The sequence below is a fragment of the Amblyomma americanum genome, chromosome 1 (genome assembly GCF_052857255.1).
Source record: "Amblyomma americanum isolate KBUSLIRL-KWMA chromosome 1, ASM5285725v1, whole genome shotgun sequence".
In the NCBI taxonomy this organism is placed as follows: Eukaryota; Metazoa; Arthropoda; class Arachnida; order Ixodida; family Ixodidae; genus Amblyomma; species Amblyomma americanum.
In genome coordinates, this window is record NC_135497.1 from 424,363,547 (window position 1) to 424,380,417 (window position 16,871).

Genomic DNA, 16,871 nt, shown 5'->3' on the forward strand with positions numbered 1-16,871 from the left:
TGTGCTGTGCCTGTCCAAGTCCAGAGAGCATTGATCCTTCCACGCGAGGAACGAAGAGGAGAAAGAAAACAAATAGTCTCGTGGTTTTCGTTCCGACACGCGCAAGGTGCTCAGCCCTCCTTTTACGATGAGCGGCCATACCCTGCGTTTCTCTCATATCCATCCTGACTGGCCCTCTGCCCGCTACAGCAGAGGCACTGCCGTGGCTCCCGACTGCAACGTGCGTGGCTTGGCGTGTGTTGACAGGAAATGGGGAGCTCCCGCGGCAACAGCGCCAATGCTGAAATCTTTGCGGATCGTAACCTTGGAAGGACGCCGGTCGTCGTGCTCGCCCATCGCTTCGTCACCTTGGTCAGGCGATATGACAGCAAACACGGAGAACAAGGCGCTGACGACGCCTGCCTCCACCGCCCTCCAGGTTTCCAGCCACCACGTCTGCATGCGCGGGACGTGCACCCCACTTGGCAAAGCTTTAAGGCGTATTTCCAGCTACCACCAAGGCGATCTGACGCCGAAAGCTTCTCGAGTGAGTTTTGCCGACCGACACGAAGTTCAAAAAAATTCAAGAGCTGTTTTGATTTTTAAGCATGGTCCTAAACTTCTTTTTCTCAGTGCGCGCCTACCAAGTTGAAGCTGTTAGCAGGTACAGACCCAACGAACACAATGCCCTCTTAACTGCGCAGCGGCACCTACTCTCATTTGTTGTCAGATTTTTCACTATGCTAAGTTTCGCAAAAAAGAAGCAGGCCGTATTTGGATTGCTATTGCTTGCTACATACCTGAAGCCAATGGGGCCATCGCTGACGGCTTGAACTGAAGCTTGAGTTGAGGCAGCTTTTCTGCAGCTTGGATAATTAATAGTAATAGGATTCGCTTGAGACGTATGCAGCATATTAAATGCGCCTCGAATAAAAATTTGCAAAGGTGCTCGCATGTACGTTATTTACAACAAAGTAACAATCCACGCTCTATTGAGATGCCTTTCCGCAGTCAAGGATTGGATATGAAGCTGCCGCTGCGCGGTTCAACACACACAAGGTATGGCAGGCATTTCGCCATGCAAACCGAGCAGCCTCTCCCTCATTCACACTTAGACTGGCTTCAGCAGGGGTGCCTTCTCTGTCCAGAACCAAAATCACTGATGCGCGCTGGTTCAACGAGTGCGTGACGGTATGAATAAATTAGCGGTTATTCAAGCTTAAATTCAAGGATCCCGTACTTCTTCAAAAGTGCGGAGGAAAAGGGCCTGAAAACAAGGAACTTGCACAGTAGTGCGAGCTGTGCACATTCGAACGATTTCTTGACAGCGAGATACAACCTGCGTGCCTGTCAGTGCCTATAAAAAAGGCCCATGGCTGGTTTTCATGCGCTGTCATGCATTGCATGAAGGCCGAGGACCTTGCTTCTTTACAAATATTGTTACATACTGGCATCAGCTTAAAGGAACGAAGCGTCGACTCCCAGAGCCAAGCAAGTGTCGGACAGATTGAAAAACTCGGCGAAAAGCCGTAGCGTATACACCCGGCCAATTTTTTAGAAGTATCGCGCGACCATCGATGTGCCGCCTTGTTGGCGCCTTATCTCGGCGTATAGAGGCGAAACAAACGAGAATAGGCGCATGTGTTTCAGATGCACCTATTTTCGCTCTTTTCGCAGCTCTGCGCCCTGATAAGGCACTGACAAGCCGGAAGGTCGATGGTCGCGTGATGCTGCTAAAGAACTGGCAGGATGTGCTCATTGAATAAACCACAGCAAGCGCGTCCACATGCAACCGAAGAACTAAGGAGAGATGGCCCAATAAAATCCCTGATGGCGTCATCCTGCATGACACTAATTAAGCTGTTATTTTGATTTTGTATTGAAAAATGTAGCTTATGTGGTGCACCAACTGTATACAAGATATATTGCCACATTTTATTTCTTCTTTCCAGAAATTTTCAAATAATCAGTGATATTTCTTAGTGAGAGTTCGCAACATTGCGAACGGAGCACGTTGACCACAATACCAAAGTATGTGTCAGGGAAAAAAATCGATAACCACGATAATGACAACAGACATATTGTGAGCTTTTAGTGAAAAAAAGGGGAGAATTGTGTAAAGCGCTTAATGACAGTTTAGGTATCACGAATAGAGTAGCCGTTCAGCAATGGCAGTGAAAGCAGGTTTACTACTATTCTGCGAAGCGGAATATACCAGACCATTTTTTTTGCGTTGTATAGCATAATCCACTTGACAATTTGCCATTTAAGCTTAGCTCCGCTTTTGCTATGGACTTGCCCTTATCGGCGCATTGCAATTTCCTTCACTTTCCACTGAAAGATTACGTAAGAAATTGTTTCAGCTAGCGTACTCAAGAGAAAGGTGCACTATTTGCTGATTGTTGTTAAATGTGTACTTTTATTCCTGCAATATTGCATGTCTTCGACCAGCCCATTTCTGATAAATGAGAAAAAGACGGCTGCCGGATCCTTATCTTCGCCGCGTAGCGAAAGTTCCGCTTTTCGGAAGTGGGTGTCAGCTGCACGGGCGTTGCTTGCGTCTGCTCAGTGTTACAGTAACGTGGTATCGTAACGTGTCTCGTGCAGCCATCGGCCCAGGTTCGACTCAGCGTCTGCACTGCGCCGCACGGATCTCCCCCTGCTGCGTGGTGGTTCCGCAGCAAGCACCATTGGCTCAGGCGACGACAACGTGCACCTCCAAGCTGGAGGTGCACCGGCATTGAGGATGCTGGGACGCAGCACGCGCAGCTCCGCCAGGGGATCGCGGCTGTGCTGATGCTCCTGCTTCTCACGTGCGGCTCTGTGAGTTTAGCGTCTCGTGCGCTCATGTTAGTACATACTGCTGCTCATTGTTTGAACACACACTCGCAGGAATAATAGCAGAGAGCAACCCGACAATGTGCGGCTCTTTGCAGCGTGCACAACCAATAGGGAACACACGGAGTAGCTCTTGCGTGATTCCGTTTTCACGAAGGCACCGCACATTGAGTGCGTGTTCTTAAGAGCATCCCAATTGATACGGGATGGTTTTAACGGACTGAGCATCTTTTTGTTTCTTTTGAACACTTATCCCTTAGCCTTAGGGTGCGGATCGCTACCATTTCCAGACGATGGGGCACATTTTTGTATTTATCATTAAGTGATCTCTTCCTGGTTCTGTTCCTTCCCAATTCGATGATTGTTCAAGTTCAACACCTTTCCGATTGAATTTATTCACTTGGTACCCCCTCCCTTTTAGACTCTACGTTTAAACTTATTGAACACCCTATTCTGGTTCCCTGCATACTTACTGGTAAGAGTTCCAGTTATTTTCCTCCTCTGTGATTTACCGCACTTCTGTTTAGCAGTCGCGGGGTTTTAACCAATTTTCCTTAGGCTTTCTTCAGTCAATCAATCAATCATTTATTCAATCAATCAATCAACCAATTAATCAATTAATCAATTAATCAATTAATCAATCAACCAGTCTGTCAGCCAATCAATCAATCAATCAATCAATCAATCAATCAATCAATCAATCAATCAATCAATCAATCAATCAATCAATCAGTCGGTTTATTTTGCACTAAGAGAAACAGTTTACAAGTTCAGGCCTCCCAAAGCCTCATTAGACTTGAACGGCAGCGCCTGGCAGACAGCGAAACGTTGCGACCAGTGCTTTATACACTTAAAGAAGGATAAATAGTAAATTAAGAAAGCAAAAAAGGTCACAAATGCCAAAATATAACTCGGTAATGTTGATGTCTAATTCGAAAGCGACCCGTATGATATAACCCCCTGGACACCAACAGCATGTCAAAACTTACAGCTAATTAAATAGTAGAGTATCTGTTTCGGGTTCAATTGGACTTATTTTTGGAAATGTGGCGGAAAGTTTCAAGGCTGCTTCACTTCCGCCACCGATTGGCCCGGTATTGCACTAATTCCGGGATCGGCCTTGTCTTTAGCGCGTCTTTACTATCCTGTCTTTCTATCCCATCTTTCAACTCTCCTACTAACTGCACGTGGTAGCGATTGTGGCTCGGCTTGAGCCAATGAGCAGGCCTATGCATTTTCCTTTTCTTACTTCCTGGCAACAGACAGACAGACAGCTAATTAAAAGCACATGAAAAAGTGACCTTGAAAGGGCCGATGAGACGAGAGAGGCGAGGAATTGCTGCATAATAGAAGTTTCCAAAACACAATTCAAAGGTCAGGTGATACCATATGAACAAAATAGATTCTTTAGTTTATAACTTGTATTTAGACAGGATGAATTTGATGGAAACGCATTTGGGAATGACGACATGTAAACAACACGAGTTCTTTTACAATAACGAGTGGAACAGCGGGGAACGATATGTCTATCTTTCGGCCTGAGGCATGTACTCAGACTATACTCCACTTCATACACACTTGACCAAAAATGTTTTAGCACAACTTTTTCAAGTCGGAGAGAATTGAAGTTTAAAAGTCTTAAAAAAATAAAAACTTCAAATTGCTTTAAAAGCTGCAGATTATAAACATAGCTATCTCGGTGTGAGCGCAAAATGTAGTCAAGTCTTTTTTGCCACCGAAGTGCGCAGTGCTCGTAAACTGTTATACCATATCTTCAAACACACTGTAACCCAAGGCGTGTATGACTGTTTTTCTAAGAGAAAATGGCATATAGCAGATAACATTGAGCAACATGTAATTTCAGACAGACATGTTTAAGATGAGAATTCCTAGTTAATTTCCAATCTAAGAGCAAGCCAAGATATTTTACTCGGGAGGCAGAAACCAGTAGCACTTAAGTGCAGGAGACACACTCAGAGGCATGTTAAATGTATAGAACGGTCAATCGTCAGTTCCTTTGATGAGTTATAGAAGCATATCACCCGAGTTTCAGAGATAAGATTGTGCGCAATCCAGTGCATAACTTTTAATCAAGTGCTTTCGAGGTCTTTAATGACATCAAGGAAGTGTTTTGCACAGAAAATGATAATCGTAGCTTCCGCATAGTGAAATAACCGACATCATAATAAGCGACGAAATAAACTACATCATAAAAAAAGATAATAAATTGGAAAGGGCTAAGAATACAGCCTTGAGGAAAACACTTACCCATTAGGATTAGTAAAAATTCTGCGAAAAAAGGCGTCTGAGAGAAGCTCCCACAAGTTCTGTAAGAAATTAGTAAGTAATAGCTAAGCGGAAAATCTTTTTCATTGCGTATGGCCCCCTTCAACCAGTGTCCGTTCCAAACCCTCCTGCGCTGTTTTTTTGGTCTCGCCTTGAGGACCCAAGCATGATCTCTCAACAGCTTGTTGGTTTACTTTTTGGTCCAATAACACTAGTGACCTCGAGCGAATCATCGCGTCCTCGAAAGTAAGCCCTCACACCAGTACTCGTTTCCACGTAATCAGCACTCGTTATCAGGAATTTGGGATAACTGCTAGCTAGCGCCACTAATTCTAGCAGCTCATGCAGCTTCAAGGAAAAATTCGCGTATTTAGTGTAACTCTTCGTACCGGTAACAACTTGGGTTTTAGCTCAGAATTTAGCTTCCAGGTGATCTCAACGTGCTAAACACAGCGTCGTCTCCGAACCTCAGCGAACGTCTGTTATAAACCGTTCAGCGTTTAAACACCCGGCCTCTGCGGGAAGAACGTAAAGTTAGAGGCCGTTTCGGTTACAAAAAGACAATTTTCCAAGAATCTATACCTTCAATCGCTTTTTATGCGATTGCTTAGTAGGTTCATGAAGGCAAAAATTGTCCGGCGGCGTCAGCGTGTTTGTGAAGCCTCCATCTGCTAGGAGGTGTTCAGGGAGATTTGCCTCTCCACCTTCTATCTGTCAACCGTCTCCATCTCATTGTGCCCATCTCCCCTCCCTCATCGACACTTGTAGGGGAGAGGAGGGATACGCCGAATCAGGACTGACTCAGCAAAAATGAAAATTACTAAAAAGAAAATGTCTCAACCAACAGCAGGCCTACGTGCAAATTATAGTTTCATGAAATCTGGGCCGCAATAAAAGGGTCATAACATAATTTTTCAGACCCAAGCTGTTTATTGCATTTTGTTTGCTATGCATCTTAGAGCAAGTGGGAAAATATGAGCTCATTTCGTGCAGCGTGTAATTTGTAAGCCAATTTTTAAAAGTTCTCCTTAACCATGTGATAGTCGGTATGCACTAGCGCGCTGGCGTTCTATCACGAAATAAACCGACGGTCACGTGCTTGCTCGCGACTGAGGACTGACCGACTGAGCTGCGCACGGCGTGTAGTCAGCGTAGGAGATATGGCTGTTCGTTGTTTGAGCTCTGGGTCCGGAAGCGTGAAGGGCGTAGTCACGGCATGGGGACGAAGGCAACAAATGCCTCTGTTCTGTCTGGCTTCTGTTAGATCTCGGCTCCTTCACATCAATGTGTCACGGTCGGCCACCGCGCCGCCCGTGTGCACGGCAGTTTTGCAGCAGGCAATGGCGCTGTCAGTTTATGACGCCCCTCAAGGTGCTTCAATATGTCGGTCATTGCCAGGGAGAGGGGCTAAACCCGCGTTTATACTTCGACTTCTTCGGCACGCGGGCGAGCGGCGATGGTGGTCAGTCCCGTCAGACTGGCGACGCCACGCCAGGCGCGAATTCAGCCCTCCTACAGTCCAACGGACGCGGCGCAGTGGCTGCGCTAGGAGCAGCGCATGCGCAGATGATGTGCAGAGTGTTCGATGCGCCATCTCTCGTAGAATTGCGAAGCAGCGCCGCCTCGACGAGACGCGCAACCGGTCTGCCCGGCAGGTCCGGGCCGGTGGCGGCTTGCGCACTCGGCGCGAAATAGACACATCCTCCAAGTCTCCGCCAGTGCGTTCACAGTGCGCCGAAGCCGCCGAACGGGTCGGCGGGCAAGTGCAGTTGGAGTATACAGGGTCTCGCTTTGGCCGACGTGACGTCGCCGTGCTGCGAGTGCGCGAGCGTTACGTCGGAGTATAAAGTCGCCTTTACAGCCGATAACTTTAATTGCAATTTATAGCTGAAATGCGCGCGTATAGTCCTACTTTTTTAAGCACTCAACGTCGTGGCTAGAACCTGCAGCGTAAAACCACGATTATCTTGTGCGTCTTTACATGGCACCTTTAAGGTTGGGCGAGTCACTCCTTCTTGCTTTGCTCTCAAAGGGCAACCTGGGTCTAAGAAGTCCGTCCGATGGCTGTTCTTGAAATAACCACTTAGGAAGTGGTATTATAGATTAGAATAGAATACTCGGAATCGGAGAAGAATCGGAATTTGCATAGATTGAGGTGTTAAAGTCAATGAACTGAGAATTAGAATTTACTCGGAACTGGAATATATTCGCGCCGCACGCGCCTCAGCCCGCCCTTTCCTGCGCCGCGTGCAGCAAATGACAGCGTTAAGTTCATGATACCACACCGCTTATCGCTAGTCATACCGCAAACCATTAAAATTCTTCCCAGATAGCGATTAAAAACTTACCTTTTTGTCAATATGTTCGTATACGTTGGCATCTTGCTGAGCTGTGTGAGAAGAACGAAAGGTAGGTATTTTAAATCTCATTATGCTGGACTGCTTTAAGAGAAAAACTACTTCGGGAAGGGCACCTTAAACCGCTGAGGCTGCAGCCGAATGTTCAGTATACAAGGATCACCTTCGTGTTAGCGACGCCAATATGACAAAAATTAGCATGTATCATTTCTCCCTTCCAGACAGAGTGCCTGAGCTGCTGGTGATGCAGCATTTACTTCGTGAGGTACAAAGCACGCTGTACAAAGCAGGGCAACAAATTAGACTTTGGCGTCTCATATTAGTAGTGCTTTGACATTACCTTGCCCCCAAATGCTCTGTGTCAAGCACAGTTTCCTTTTTACGGTTCTGGCTTGAGTTTTCTAAACTCACAACAGCTCGTGAAATTGCCCAGAAAAAGTGCAAGTGCGCTCTTCAGGAGAGATCGCGGCGCATAAAAATAAAGCTGTGGAAGACAAATACGTACTGTAATATTCTCCTTCTTTTCAATAATCATTGCTTTTGTTCTCTTTATATTGATTGTGTGATGTAGGAATGTGGCCTCCGGTTCCACAACATGTGCCTTGTTCGCAGTGAACAAAGCATAGTCAAGTTCAAGCTCAGCGCATTGCACACTATAAGGCAGGTCTGGCATAACGTTCAAACGTTGTCCACAGGGGCGCCGTATTTATAGATTGAACATCAAGACGCTAGCATTTGTTTATCGCATAGTTTCGTGCCTTTTCCGAGGTCACATTTGCTTTACAAACACAATCTTAATGAGAAGAAAAACTTCACATGTAAAGCAAACACATTGAAATGGGAAATATCGATCAGTAAACGGCTGTTTCAGGTTAAAGCATTGCAATAAAAAAATTCAGGGCGATCCGAGGCTTACGCTCCGCCTCTAAGAGCACGAAATGAGAGCGTTGGAGGCTCCCTACAGCGGTTTTTATTCACACACAATAACTGTTTTTTGTTCGCATTCACATACTTCTCACAGTTATCACAACTCCACACCCTCCACAATTCAAGCACACAACGTTCCTTCTTCTAGACACGCACACTGCTAAGTACTCAGTGCGCTGAAAAGACAATCACAAGGACACAAAGCAGGGTTCCACACGGTCGCAGGTTCCGCAGTGACAGAGCTTTATACTTCTCGCGCGCCATCGTTTTCTATGGCGGCGTTCATCAGATAGCGAGGTTTTTCCGGTGGCCGCTGCAGGCAGGCGCCACTATGGCACATAAAGCAAAGAGGATATGAAACGCTAACAAGCTTGCTACTCGCTTAATTACTACTTCTGTAATTAAAGGTACCCTAATTACACACATTTATCAGCATACACCCGTGAGATGTCACTTCATGTGAAAGGTCACATGACATTCACATAAATCGCGTTTGTGCCCAGGTCGTACAAACGTGCCTTCGTGGCGTAGTTGGTAGGGTGCCTTCTTGTCGATGGATGGGTTATGGGTTCGAATCCAGACTAAAATATACGGGTACTTTTCTTTACGAAAAATCACCTACTTTCGAAAGTGTCATCGTCAGAGGCATGTGCCGCCTTTTGATTCATTAAAAGTTCTCCTGTGAATATTATCGCGGACATCCACTAATGCCATGGGTTCCTTAACACGACGCACACGCTGCCTGCTTAAGCTGAACGGGAGCTTTAAATTTACCGCTTTAAAAGCATGTCTTACAGATAATGAGCACGCTTAGGCACAATTGCACCGTCGTGTCCCTCATAGCGCATGTGTCGCTTCATGATGTTAAACAATGCTATTGACTAATTTTGCTGTACTGTCGAAACTTTCTGAGCCCTTCATTACGGCGTCCCTCATAGCCTGAGTCGGTTTGGGACGTTAAACCCACATACACCATGATAATTTTTCCCGGAACTATTGCGTAAATGGTTCTCTTTGCTTCCAGCCGCTTATGATTCTTGGCTGCTAACCGAAATTTATGTAGATCATTGCATTCTCTGCGGAGCACAGCCACTGTGGCCGCCGCGGTGAAGAGTGCGACCCGCTACTAGCAATCTTCAGGAGCATGGCTTATAGACTACGGCGGGCGTTCCAAGAGTCCAGACTGTTATTTCCGCAGGCGATTTCCTAATGTTCTTAGAGTAACCACAGTGGCAAAGAATGTACTACATGCAACTATGCAGGCACCAATATTGTGGGTACAGTCGCAAGTAAAAAAAATTAGCACCAGTGACGCGCCACAGTAGCGACAAATAGCAACGCTTGGCGCTGCAGTTACGAACACACCCATAACAAAAGTGCCAGGTCTGTTCGCAAAGCGCATCTCCGGTTCAGGCGCGCGATGCGGTTTTCACCGCTCCGGCGACATCATTGTGCTGATCTTCTGTACTTGCGACTGTACTCCGGCAACCTGCTGAACATGAGCAGGCGTTGTCTGGCAGTTGCAACCTGTGTAAGCAGAGTCGTTGATTTGACATGCACTCTTCTTTCTTTTATGTGTACTTCGCAGGAGGTCGATAGCCTGGTTGCCCAGAGCGTTCCCGGGATGCCCTGGACTGGCGCCTTGGGTGACGGCGATACTTAGGGCGTTTTAGTAAATTAATTTTTTATATTATAAAAAAGTGGTTTTTCAAAGGAACGTAAGAGAATAAAATCGATGTGATCAGACATGACCAGCTTCTGCACTACTATTCAAACACCTAACTGTATTTTGTGTAGAAATAGCAAGCGTGTATTAATAGAATGGCGTCAACATATTTAAACTACACAATTTTGGAGCACACTCTTTACGGTAACAGAAACTTAAAGTACCTTTAAGGGCTCTGATCCCAACAGGCCGATAAATAAGTTCTCAAAAAGTTTCTTGCTTGAAAATAAAACTACACCTACACCAACATGTCTACAGAACGTCACCACTGGTTTTTGAGTGTAAAATACCCCACGTTAAAATATTCCTACCATTTGCCGAGAGCCTGTTCCACAGCTATGGAGACTTCCACAACCATTCTGAGAGTTTGAGTTCTACGAAAGAGGGGAAAAGAAAAAGGAAAGAAAATACTATGACGTCACAAGCTGGTCCCACTCAAACACTTCGCTACTAAGTACGATGGCGCCACTACGCCTTGGCTTCCTGGCTTCGCTATATAATCTATTCTGAACTTGTGCTTCCAGTGTACAAGAAAGGTCTGCAGGATTTTCCTGCTGTAAGCCGGCTGATAAACACCATGCCTCGCGCCACCACTTGCCTATGCACCTGGACCTTAGCATTTAGCATTTGATCTTGAATACCGGCTTGAAACAAGTCGCTTTTGAGGACTCAAGACTCAGCTTTATCCGTCACCTGTTCTATTATTCTTTGACGGCGCCATCGAAGTAAAAATTATTCTCATTGTTTGCTTATTTCGGCCTGTATTGTTTTTTCTCCTGTAATGATGTCCGAAAAGATTGCCGGTGACACTGATGTTTCTAAGAATCTATGGCCATAACTGCCTCACCCACGAGTCACCTCAGTGAGCAGGTTGAACATGCGAAACACTTCTGCGTGATCAAATATGACGTCTCTATGGTCGGGAGCGGTCTCCAATACTAAATGTACAGTTCGAAACAAGAAAGTCCAGGTTCATAGGCTTTCCCAGCTTTCACCATTAACTCATTTAGCACCAGATCGCAAGACCACGCTCTGATTTCATGAGATAAAAGTGCCGCCAGAGACAACGTTTGTTATGTGAAATGCGTCGTTGGGCTGGTTATTTCGGCGTCGGTCAGCCGTGGAGGAAAGAACGTTGCAATTTCTGTTCATTTGGATTGGTTGCCCCACATCAACCCAAAAAGTATTCGATAACACCGCTTGCTAAAAATGGTGGCCTAACTGCGTTTATGGCAGCGACTTCGACGGGTGTCGCCCGTTCCTAACTCGCCAGGAACAGGCCGGCTAATGACAAAGTCAAAGGACTGGAAAACAAAATCCTTTCAAACAACCGCACCTGGACCACAATATCACAGACTGCGCATTCCAGATTTTGACTGCAAATAATTTCAGAGAAAGAGATTAGGAATTAAGTGTATGTAAAGGTTATCTACTCCCAAAGCCACATCCTTCGCAAGGTACACGTTCACGTGGATCGCTTCAGCACAGATGGCAAACATCACCGAAGAAATCAGCCAATCTGAGTCCACTTTACCTATGCACACCTTAAGAACCCACATGCTTCAGTGAAGCCCTATAAACAGTAACCGTGAGGAAATGCAGCCTCAAGAACGAGTTTTACGCCTTTTAAAATTTCGGTGTCAGCGCAACAGCTTCCGCTTATACAAGGAGGCCATGAAACAAACACTTGCTGCGTGATCGTACTAATGAAGATGACAATTCTTAGGATGCGTCAACGTGCAGTTAAAATAGGAGCAAGTCTAATTCATTGTTCTCCTTTCATTGATAAGTTTCCAATGTGAGTGCGCTTCTCCCTTTGTGCAAGTGCGTTCTTTGTCTTCGTTTATTCACGCTTCGGAAGGGGTGAACTTTGAGTGCATATGTCGATGATCCGTGACCAGTAAGATGTGTTTCCGCCAAAGGCAGACAGCGGAATACCTGCCTTAATAAGCTGAGAACTCCAGCGGTTGATTCCCATAAGGCAGGGCAAATTTATCAAATACCTTCATCTCCTGCCCCCCCCCCCCCCCCCCTCTTCCTTTCTGTTTATCATGCTTTAGGCCACAGGCGCTGGGCTGCTAACATTGCTGCCTAATCATTTATAGAAGTGAAACATGAGCAAAACGACACTTTTGTTCCTTGTTTGCCGTCAGTTTGTTCCTTGTTTGTTGTTCAAATTATACTTCCTAAAATCATGAAAGGTAATTTGGCAGCGACCGCTGCGCGGGGAAGTAGGAAACAGATTCTTGCTACGCAAAGGCACAGCGTGAAAACATCCAGTTTTATGGTGTAGTTCAGTGCATTTGGCTGTTTATAAATTAACAGCTGTATGCCGAAGCGCACATGTGGTGTTAAAATCCTTGTGATCTGTGTCTGCGGTAATGGACAGAATATGCAACCTAGCTGCGCTGGTCGTCTTTGGGTTTTTGGCAGGAGTTCTTTTCGGGCAGCATCTCTGCGGGTTTGAACCAAACAAAAGCGGCCAATGAATGCTGTTATTTTTCCGCATGAATGTTCACATAGCCAGATGTTCATACACCGGGATAACATTCTCGTTTATACAGTAGAAGGTACAAGGGCGAGGCAACAGATTCCACAGGAAGGCTTCCGCCACGAGCGCATCATGCCAGTTACGAAGTCATTGCCACGTAATGATCGCTTCTGCTCTGTAGGCACATGAAGTTCCACCAGAGATATGCAGTGATGTGATGAATTCTTACTTTTTCTCAATTTATACTAATGAACCGACCTTAGATATCCCCCATATCTAAGTTTACATTTTCACAGATGCCGCCCGTTATTATCACTACACGTGGTTATATTAAATCATATTGAAAAACTTAGTTTCATGCGTCCCGGGACCGGAGTTTATATCATATAAGATACTGAAATGCACCAAAGACATATCAAGCCAGTTTCTGCAAATTATATTCGTACAATAAATTGCTACCAGCTCAATTCCAGACGACTGAAAGCTGAGCAAGGTACTACCGGTTTTTAAAGCAGCTAACTGTCTGATTCTTCTAACTACCGACAGATTTCACTAACTTGCATTGCTTGCAAACTACTAGATCATATAATATTGTTACATAACTGCCAGCCGAAGAATGAGACGAGATGACTGATGGCAATGAGATGGTTTAATGGCCTGTGGCCTAGCGCGAGCTCTCCGTCTCGGGCTACTGCCAAGTTCGTCTTCTTCGTAACACTACCCGGGGCCACCGAGCGATCGTCCCTATCAGTGACAAAGAGACGCGCGAAGTGGTGATGAGCTTCAGAGGATCGCGGGACAGGAAGCAGAAAGTGGTGAGGTGCTGGCCGCCATGACGAAGGAGATGGCTTAATGATTCCTGGCCCGCGAAGCTTCCTGACCGTAGGTCACCAGGAGCCGACGGCCGGGGCGCCAGGACGCTCCTAACGGCATGGGCAAGGGAACGATGTCGTCCCGTGTGGGCAGTGTCTCGGGTAGATGGGGTCGGGTCCTTGCGTCAGGTTCAGTTCATCGTGTCGAGTGGTCTGGGCGGGGGACGGGACGGGGGAAGAATGGCGAGATCGGTTCGGGTCTGAAAGGCTGGGGCACGGCCGGGCGACGCAGACCAAGAACTCACGGCCGACGACCACGGCTGACGCAGGCGCCGAAGCTCCCGGAGCAGGACAGGGATGAACTCCGCACATCACACCAAATGTTACGTGACGGCCAGCCGAAGAATGAGATGAGATGACTGATGGCAATGAGATGGTTTAATGGCCGCTGGCCTAGCACGAGCGCTTCCTGTCGGGCGATTGCCAACTTCGTCTTCTTCGTCACAATATATTGACAAGTTTCATCTCACCTTGATTCCAAAATCTTCTTTTTTTCCAAACAGCACGGCTTCAGTTCCGGCTACTCATCCAAACCCAACTTTTCCCTTTCGCAACCGATTTTTACCTGAAATTAGATTCTTTATTTCAGACGGACTTCATATATCTTGACTTCTCGAAAGCATTCGATCGTGTAGCTCACCAGCCCCTTTTAGCAAAACTTTCATGCTTGTGTCTTAATCCGCTGATACTAACATGGATTCGTTGTTTTCTATCCAGTCGTTTTTAATTCACTATTATCGATAATGTTCCTTTGCCCACAACTGGAGTTCTCTCTGGTGTCCTGCAGGGCTCGGTGCTCGGCCCCACTTTTGTTTTTAATATTCATAAACGATCTTACAGCATTTCATCGTACATCCGTCTTATCGCAGATGACTGCGTCTTGTACCGCCGCATAACCGCACATAATGATCAGTTGTTGCTCCATAATGACTTAAGCAAAATTGAAGACCGCTGTTCGACACAGATAATGAAGATGAATGTATCTAAGTGCGAATACATGCAGGTAATACGAAAGCGCACTAACCTCAGTTACATATATTCGTTGCACACAACCACCCTTTCCCAAGTTGAATCAAACTGTTAACTTGGAATTCATATCACCAGCAAGCTCTCCTGGTCCGAGCACATAACGAAGATTGCAGCCGATGCATCGAAATCACTTGGGTTCATCAGATGCCACCTCAGCTTCTCCCCTCCCTCTATTCGCAATCTAGCTTACAAAACTTTCGTCCGAACCAAACTAGAATTTGGCTCCACAATTTGGAATCCACATCAGGCTTACCTAATCGATAGCCTAGAACCCATTAAAAACCGTGCTGCCTGATCTATTTCGTCCGACTACGACACTCACTCCAGTGTTACATATATAAAATTATCGCTTGACATTGAACCTCTGAGGCACAGACAGAAAATCGCCCGTTTGTCATTATTTCATAAGCTATACTTCTGTCTTCCTCCGCTTCGGGGCTCTCTTCTGCTTCCACCTTTCCGAACTTCACGCCGTCTCTTCAAATCAATGAGCATTCCACGTCTGCACGGCGCTTCAAACGCATTTAACAAGTAATTCCTGCCTCTTGCAATTGAAAATGGAATTCATTACCAGACCATATTGTAATAGAACGCGATCCATATAAGTTCCGACATTTCCTGACATCTTATTTGAAAACAAGATGTGGAGAAATTCTTGCCTACTTCTGTGTGCCACTGTTTACTTTACTATTGCTGTTTTCATACTTTGTTAATGCTTATTTAAAGGCTTTGTATATATCATGCTGATCACGGATTGTGGCAATGTTTGACGGTGACCTACGTTGTTGCGTTCGATGTCCCCCCCCCCCCCCCTTATGTATTGGCCCTCCCAGGGGTCTTTAGGAGCCAATAAAAAATAAATGATTATGATATGGCATGGAAGTAAAAAATGAAAAAAGGGTGTGAAAGGTGAAGTGTGGCTGTTACACCCATTATAATAGAGTGTAAGCGACATGACACACTTCTCACAGTTTTCGCTCATAAAGGATTGAATTGTGAGAAACGTGCCCTTTATAAGGAGGATTTGTCACCTAAAGTTACATATTTAGAGGTGTGTAAGGGTGCATGTTATAGACACTGTAACCCACTCTAAAAGGTGGTACTTGCTTTACAGTGTACTTAGGTCTGTATATTTCTGTTCTGCGCGTGAGAAGGAGAAGGTGTAATAAGGAACGTCTTGCAAAGCACAGTGTCGAGAACAACCAGCGGTACAGCCAGGGTACAGACCAGAGGCAGCGGTTAGTCCAGAGCACGAACGAGGGACGGAGCGTTCGGCGCTCAAGCTTCGGAGCGTTCGGCGCTTCTAGTCTTCTTCGTTAAGCGCCAGCCGCTGAAAATTCCAAAGCCGAAGGCCAGTCTTACAATTCCCCCGGGCGAAAGGGCGCCATCCTAGCGGCCAAGGGCGATGTGACGACGGCGGGGTCGTAGTATGGTTTGAGGCGGGTCGTGTGAACAATGGCGTGGCCTCGGCGACGATGATCAGGGGAAGGAGTAAGGGGTTCGATACTGCAATTGACTGAGGGTGTGTGCTGAGTGACAACGTATTCTTAAGTGACAACGTATTCGTCAAAGCCTTGCTTGCGCTGAGCGAGTACTGCAAAAAGGCAAGCGTTGCTCGCCGCGAAACTTACGCACTGTGGGACGGCCACAGACTTCTGTCAGACTGGTTTTGAGAGCTGCCCAGCTGGAGATGTCTGCCTCGTGGGTTCGAAAAAAGATATCGGCTATGTCGCACAAATAAAATATAACGCTGGTGAGCTTGACGCTATCGACCCACTTATTGTATGCACTTACGCGTTCATAGGAGGCCAACCAATCATCTGCATCCGTGTCATCTGTGTCGCTGAAGATGGCCGGTTCACGCTGCCGCGCGGCGCCGGAACAGAAGACAGCCGACGGAAGCGGTGAAGCGGTTTGGGTGACGGTCTCAGGCATTGCAGAGGCGGTAGGCAATGAGCGGGTGCGAAGCTCCAGGGCGAGGGGATCGTTGGCACCTCCACCACTCTTAATAAGGAACGTCTTGAAAAAACACAGCGTCGCGAAGAACCCGCGGTAGAGTCCAGGTACAGACCAGAGGCTGCGGTCAGTCCAGAGCACGCACGAGGGACAGAGCGTTGGGCGCTCGAGCTTCGGAGCGTTCGGCGCTTCTCGTCGTCTTCGTTAAGCGCCAGCCGTTGAAGATTCCAAAGCCGAAGGCCAGTCTTACATAGGAAAATCTTGACTATCAAGACGATGGTAGGTTTGGAGCGGTCAATTCCTCTTCCTAACGGGCCGCTCAGTCCGGGGCTCCGTTGGCCGTCATGATCCCACGAGCGTGCTTAATAAACCGTCACTGGTAGATAGGCTTAATGCCGGACAGGGCAGCT

General features: G+C 46.6%; 1 protein-coding gene across 1 annotated transcript; it reads left to right on the forward strand.

Moving 5' to 3' along the window:
• The first annotated feature begins 104 nt into the window (after positions 1–104).
• LOC144103635 (uncharacterized) lies at positions 105–10,091 on the forward strand. The gene is made up of 3 exons (XM_077636303.1): positions 105–526; positions 2,587–2,802; positions 9,976–10,091. Exons 1-3 carry the CDS (start codon positions 128–130, stop codon positions 10,048–10,050), a joined length of 690 nt encoding a protein of 229 aa, XP_077492429.1. The 5' UTR covers positions 105–127; the 3' UTR covers positions 10,051–10,091.
• The last annotated feature ends 6,780 nt before the right edge of the window (positions 10,092–16,871 follow it).